General features: G+C 37.6%; 1 protein-coding gene across 1 annotated transcript; it reads left to right on the top strand.

Annotated features, from left to right (window-relative positions):
- The first annotated feature begins 3166 nt into the window (after window positions 1–3166).
- LOC126003485 (proteasome subunit alpha type-4) lies at window positions 3167–4121 on the top strand. The gene has a single exon (XM_049769739.1). The coding sequence runs from the start codon at window positions 3228–3230 to the stop codon at window positions 4011–4013; it is 786 nt and encodes a 261-aa protein (XP_049625696.1). The 5' UTR covers window positions 3167–3227; the 3' UTR covers window positions 4014–4121.
- Window positions 4122–6804: the final 2683 nt, after the last annotated feature.

The raw sequence follows: 6804 nt of genomic DNA, 5'->3' as shown, positions 1-6804 counted from the left end.
ATAAATTTCTAGACTTTTCTATTAGTAGTGATTTTTAAAATATTTTTTCAAAAAATATTTATGGGGACAATAATGTGGCTTGACAGTAGATAACTTGCCTTGTATGTGTGAAGCCCTGAGTTTAATTTCTAGCACTGCATAAGAAAAAAATATGAGTCCTGATCTACTAATCACTCTATTATTATATATTTGATCTACTTAGTGGAATAAATTATGACTATATAAAATATTAAAACACAGTATATTTCCTCATCCATAAACTCTCATTTGGTACATAAAGGAATTGTATGGTGTTAAAAGGGAAAATAATAACTCAGCAAAATATAAATGAATATAACTTACTGAAATGAGAGCAAATTATAAATGTTTTGAGTCTGAGCCAGTTTTAATTTTTCGAAGTTGAGATTGTCATCAAAATGTTGGCTGACAGGACCCAAGATGGTTGGTTCAAATCCTGGTGTTCCATATGGTCCCCAGTGCCTGCCAGGAGCTATTTCTGAGCAGATAACCAGGCATAACCCCTGAGCACTGCAGGTGTGGCCCCAAAACAAAAACAAAACAAAACAAAAAATGTTGGCTGAGAAGATTGGAAACCATCCTATTTGAACTGAATTGAGGTAAATGCAAAAGATGATTTTTAAAAACTCACTACTTAATGGCTGTAGAGATAGTAAAGCATTTGCCTTGCATGTAGTTGAACCCAGTTTGACCCCACAGACCATAACAGTTCCCTAAGGATAGAAAGGAGTGATTCCTGACCACAAAGACAGGAATAAGCCATGAGCACAACCAGGTATGGCCCCAAAAGACAAAAATTAAGATAACTAATAATTTAATTAAATTTAAAAACTCAAATCCCTTGGGGCCTGCAATAATTTACTGACTAAAGGCATCTACTTGTAAATAAGAGGCCAAGAGTCAAGTTCTCATGTTGTTCATATGAGCCAAGTGTAGTCCCTGTGGCTCACAAATGCTATTAGAATATAGTCATGGCAGCTACCAATGGAGTAGGGTCAATTTGGTAATCAATCTAAAAGAAATTAAAGGGTAAACCAAGTAACCAAACAATTCATTTTGTTTCAGAGATCACGTAAAAATTTGCCAAAAATTTCACTTGGTCATTTAAATGGCTGAGTAGGATCCCACTTGTATGGAATATAATTCCAAGCAATATACAGCCCATATCTTCCTTTAAAAAAAATTTAATTGAATCACCATGAGGCATAGTTTTAAAAAAGTTGTTGATGGTTGAGTTTCAGTAAGACAATGTTCAATACCCATCCCGTCACAAGTGCACATCTCCCATCACAAATGTCCCCAGTTTACAAACACACGAGCGTGTGCACACACTCACACTCACACACACATACACACACACCTCTACAACTGATACTTTCCTGCGCTCTTTCTCTCTCTGTCTCTCTCTCTGTCTCTCTCTGTCTCTCTGTCTCTCTGTCTCTCTGTCTCTGTCTCTCTCTCTCTCTCTCTCTCTCTCTCTCTCTTATTCCTTCCCCCATTTTTTTCCTTTTAAGTACTGTGGTTCTACAATTTCTTAATCCATTCACCTTTCCATTGGGATTTTAAGTTGTTTTCATGTCTTATCTCTTTTTGGTAGTGCTGCAATGAGCATAGGGTGCATATAAAGGAATATACAACATACAACAAAAATTCACATGGGTGGTATGGTAGAAATAAAGAAAAGTGAGACTGAAACCTGCAAACTCCTTTCACTCCTCATTGCTCCTTCCCATCACTCTTGCATGCCCCTGCACCAGCTCTATCCCCTGACCAGGTCTCTTGGTGGTCTCTCAGAGGGTGTATGTCCCTGATTCTCTTCCTCAGTTCCTCTAGGCTACTTGTGCTTTGCTGAGTCCCTGGTCTTGGCTCCTTATCCCCAACATGGACCTCCTTAGTCCTCATTCCTCCACATGGAACAGTTGAAAGTTGAGCCCGAGACAGATTAAATATTTAAATGCAGTTCTGAAAACCTAGGAACTAGTTCTTTATTTATTTCTTAAACCTACTATAAAGCATTTCATTCTACATAAATATCTCAAATTTTATGCATATGCTTCTAATAATTATTCTTTTTTTTTAAAGCACACCATATTTAGAAAGGGACAAAAGTGGCCCTTGGGTGAATTGAATCTTTGATGAACTAGCTTTTGAAATGCTGATTGTCAAATGTTGTCAGGCAGATTACATTACCTCCAACTTTTAGAATTTAGAAGAACTTTACTGGTGACCAGTACATTTAAAATGCATTTCCAGGCTTTAAGTCACTTAAATTTTTCCCCAAAGGTTTTAGTTCCATTTAGAGTCTAGACAAAGGGAATAAAGATTAGCCCCTTATAGCTTATCTGGTGCAACAAACTGCATGTGGGTGGGAGAGCTCATGCCCTGCACTGACTTATAAACACACACACAAACACACACACACACAGATAAACAGGGGCATATAATATTAGCTTCAGATGTGTAGTATAATGGTTGAAATATACACCCATTGTGAAAAGTTGACATTATTGGGCTATAATAAATTGGGCTCTAAAAAGCAACCTCAGAAAAAGCCAATTTTCTGTCCTGTTTAAATCAGATCTGACTCCCAGCTGATACTAAACAACCAACAATTTAAGAAGCCAACAATAGAAGATTCTGTTTGAAAACACTGGGATAGCATAGCATAGCATAATATAGCACCTGGCTATATTAACCTTTGACTCCTCCATGGACCATTACCTCAATCAGTCCCTCACCCTCCATGATCTCACTCATCCTATCCTTTAAAACTCCCCTAGACCTGAGACACTCCTCACGCTGTGTTGGGGGCTGCTGCTTAAATCTATGTAGCCAATATTATAATTCTCTGCTTTTCCCAAATAAACCATTTTGCTTAACTATTAAACTGGCTGTTCTCTTATTAGAAGTTAAGTACATTTTGAGGGCCTGATAGATGATAGGGGCTTGCTTTGTATGTGGCTGACCTGACCTGAATTCTATCCTTCCCATCTCATATAAGCAACCAGAAGTAATTTCTGAGTGCAAGGTCATAAGTAATATCCTAGCATTGTTGGATGTCACCCCATCAAACAAACAAAAAACATAAACAGATATTGCGGCGAGACCGGCCGGCGCTGGGCTGCTTCTGCCGGGCGGCGCCGCTCTCTCCGCTCCTGTGTCCGCTCCGCTCGTGTCCGCTCCGGAAATTATAAACAAGTCCAGCCAACATGTCTCGGAGATATGATTCCAGGACCACGATATTTTCTCCGGAAGGTCGTTTGTACCAAGTTGAATATGCCATGGAAGCTATTGGACACGCAGGCACCTGTCTGGGGATTTTAGCAAACGATGGTGTTTTGCTTGCAGCAGAGAGACGCAACATTCACAAGCTTCTTGATGAAGTCTTCTTTTCCGAAAAGATTTATAAACTTAATGAGGACATGGCTTGCAGTGTGGCAGGCATAACTTCTGATGCTAATGTTTTAACTAATGAACTGAGGCTCATTGCTCAAAGGTATTTACTACAATACCAGGAGCCAATTCCTTGTGAGCAGTTGGTTACAGCACTGTGTGATATCAAGCAAGCTTATACACAGTTTGGAGGAAAACGACCTTTTGGTGTTTCCTTGCTCTACATTGGCTGGGATAAGCACTACGGCTTTCAGCTCTATCAGAGTGATCCTAGTGGAAATTATGGAGGATGGAAAGCCACATGCATTGGAAATAATAGCGCTGCAGCTGTATCTATGTTAAAGCAAGACTACAAAGAAGGAGAAATGACTTTGAACTCAGCACTTGCTTTAGCTATAAAAGTCCTAAATAAGACTATGGATGTTAGTAAATTATCTGCTGAAAAAGTGGAAATTGCCACATTGACAAGAGAAAATGGAAAGACTGTCATCAGAGTTCTCAAACAAAAGGAAGTGGAACAGTTGATCAAAAAACACGAGGAAGAAGAAGCTAAAGCTGAGCGAGAGAAGAAAGAAAAAGAACAGAAAGAAAAGGATAAATAGAAGCACAAAGTCAGGATTTTGTAACTCACTAGGATACCATTTCAGAGTAAAAGCTGTCCTACACGTCCTCATTAAGAAAGCTTTGACTTCTTTTTTAAAACTTGTATAATGGGGGCCGGGCGGTGGCGCTGGAGGTAAGGTGCCTGCCTTACCTGCGCTAGCCTAGGAGACGGACCGCGGTTCGATCCCCCGGCCTCCCATATGGTCCCCCAAGCCAGGAGCGACTTCTGAGCGCATAGCCAGGAGTAACCCCTGAGCGTTACCGGGTGTGGCCCAAAAACAAAACAAAAAAAAAAAAAAAAAAAAAAACTTGTATAATGGGGAAATAGGACATTACAAACTGAATTGGGTCCTTGTTATTTCTGTCAAGTTGAATATTGTGTTGATTACTCTTGATGGACATCTTAATGCTCCCCCTCCCCTTTTTTTGAATAAAACTTGGAAAGAATGGAAAAAAAAAAAACATAAACATTATTTTGAAATTACAAGCTAATATTTATGTCTATACATATTTACAATTGTGATGGAAAATTTTTTAAATATCTTTATTTAAACATCTTGATTACAAATCTGATTGTAGTTGGGTTTCAGTCATGTAAAGAACACCCCCCTTTCACCAGTGCAACATTCCCATGTGATGGAAACTTTTAAGATCTATTATTTCATCTACTGACAAATATACAGTACAATATTATTAAGTAGTGCTGCAACATCATGCATCATATTCCCATGATATTTATTTTACAACTTGAAGTTTGTACTGGATTATATATATACATATATACATATACATATATGTATATATATCAGGACTCTACCCTGGAGGTGGAAAAGATTTAATCAATTAATATAGGGGAACGGTCCTTAAAGTCTTTTAGGCTAAATAATGTCTCCATTAGATGTCCTGCCAAAAGTATTTTAATGCTAGATCAGTTTAGGGAATTTGGAACATAGAGCCCTTCTTTCTTGTTGATTCATAATGCATATAACTAGATTAAATTACTGCAATGAACAATGAAAATAAATGATCTCTGCCTAAATTCTGCTTTTCTGTTGTAATTTTATTTTTCTGTTTTGATATTATTTCTCTCCCTTCTGTTATTTAAATAATTATTTTACCAGTTAAAGGTCATTCAAGATCTGGTACCTTTTGACAACTTCAGGATAAGTTTTATATTATAACATTTCTTTTTTGTTTTGGTAGGGTTTGTGTGTGTGTTTGTGTGTGTATGTGTGTGTGTATGTGTGTGTGTTTGTCCATACCTAGTAGGTGTCCAGGGGTTACTCTTGGCTCTCTGTGCTCAAAAATCACTCCTAACAGACTCAGGGGCCACATAGGAAACAGATGATTTAACCTGGGCTGGCCATGTTCAAAGAAAATGCCCTCTCTACCCTCTGTGCTATTGTTCCAGTCTCTTCTATTCTAGCATTTCTTCAAGTAGAGTCTATACTTGGTGGGAAGGAGAAGGTTATGGGAGGGAAATCAGCTGTCCCAGAGCCAGAGGGAAGGAGTACTTCATCTAAAACACTCAGAGCTGTAACCATACCTAACAAGTTCAAACCAATAAGTGATGAGATCCAAAATTAACAAATTATAATTGATGTTGGAATAGCTGTAGGCAAGGCAGGAGAAACTATATGCATAAGAAGGTGCTAAGCCTATATAAGTCCTGGAAAAAAAAAACCCATATTCAGAATTGCATGGAGTAATTTAGCAAAATTAAAGCCCCAAAAGTCATAATAAAAAAATTACATAAGTAAGATTGTCACTTTCTCCAGGGGCTGGTGAAGACCCAGAATAAAAATAAGTTAAGTTTGATCTCCCTGACCTGCTGTTTATCCAAGTCAACCCAGACTGAAACTTGCTGACAGATTCAGAGCACACCTTCCAGCTCTTATAAGTGGCAATTGCTCCACTAGCATTGTTCCCCATTTTGTTCCAAACACTTCTGACTTCCATGACCTCACTCTGTCTGCACCTTTCCAAAGAATTCCAGGACACCTAGAACACAAAAGCCGGCCCCATCAAAGTTATTACTGCTTGTACCCTCCTGCACCCAAAGGCTATTCTAGACGTTCACCTGGCTTCCTTGATTACTTCTGATTTATTTTCTTTCTCTCACCACATTTTTTTCTTTCTTTTTATTCTAAGAGATTTAATTTTTAGATTATCTTTGTCTTTCTCTGACAGAGTAGTTGATAAATACTCAAACATTTATACACATAAATAAAGGAGTCAATATGTAATCAGAAACATAATTTTCGTGTTTAAATACTGGTCCTTCTGTTGAGTGTGAGCTTGACACTTCAGAATTGATATTTTTTAACATTTCATATCCTTATTTCATCCATTTGAAAAGACATAAACAGCAGAAAATAAAGAGAAGCAAATGACTTATTGCCCAACATTGTCACACCCCTCTCTTTTATTGAGCTGCAAGTCATAGCAATGTAAACATAACAGATTTATGCCATTGTACTTTTTCATATGGGGAGTTTCCAATAATATCATCTAGCAGATAACTACCTGATTGTTTTAAAATATGGAAATGTTTTTACTGGTATAAAAGTCTCTTAATTATATACCCCAAAGAAAATTAAAAACTTAGATGTTCAATTCTGAGACGGAGGTCAGAGTTGTTGAAATGCCTATAACTGGTTCATAAATAATTGAACAGACCGACAAACTAGCTCAATTATACCAAGAAATGATGTTTAGTGCCTTACATTATATCATTTGTGGTAAGAAACATCTGAAGTTAAATATAAATTTAAACCCCTTTACCACTGT

Source organism: Suncus etruscus, chromosome 3, assembly GCF_024139225.1.
Source record: "Suncus etruscus isolate mSunEtr1 chromosome 3, mSunEtr1.pri.cur, whole genome shotgun sequence".
In the NCBI taxonomy this organism is placed as follows: Eukaryota; Metazoa; Chordata; class Mammalia; order Eulipotyphla; family Soricidae; genus Suncus; species Suncus etruscus.
This window is presented reverse-complemented; position numbering and strand designations above follow the sequence as displayed.

What these genes read in the sequence shown, in the direction of transcription:
- LOC126003485 (XM_049769739.1), top strand. Translation starts at nt 3,228, where the DNA reads ATGTCTCGGAGATATGATTCCAGGACCACGATATTTTCTCCGGAAGGT.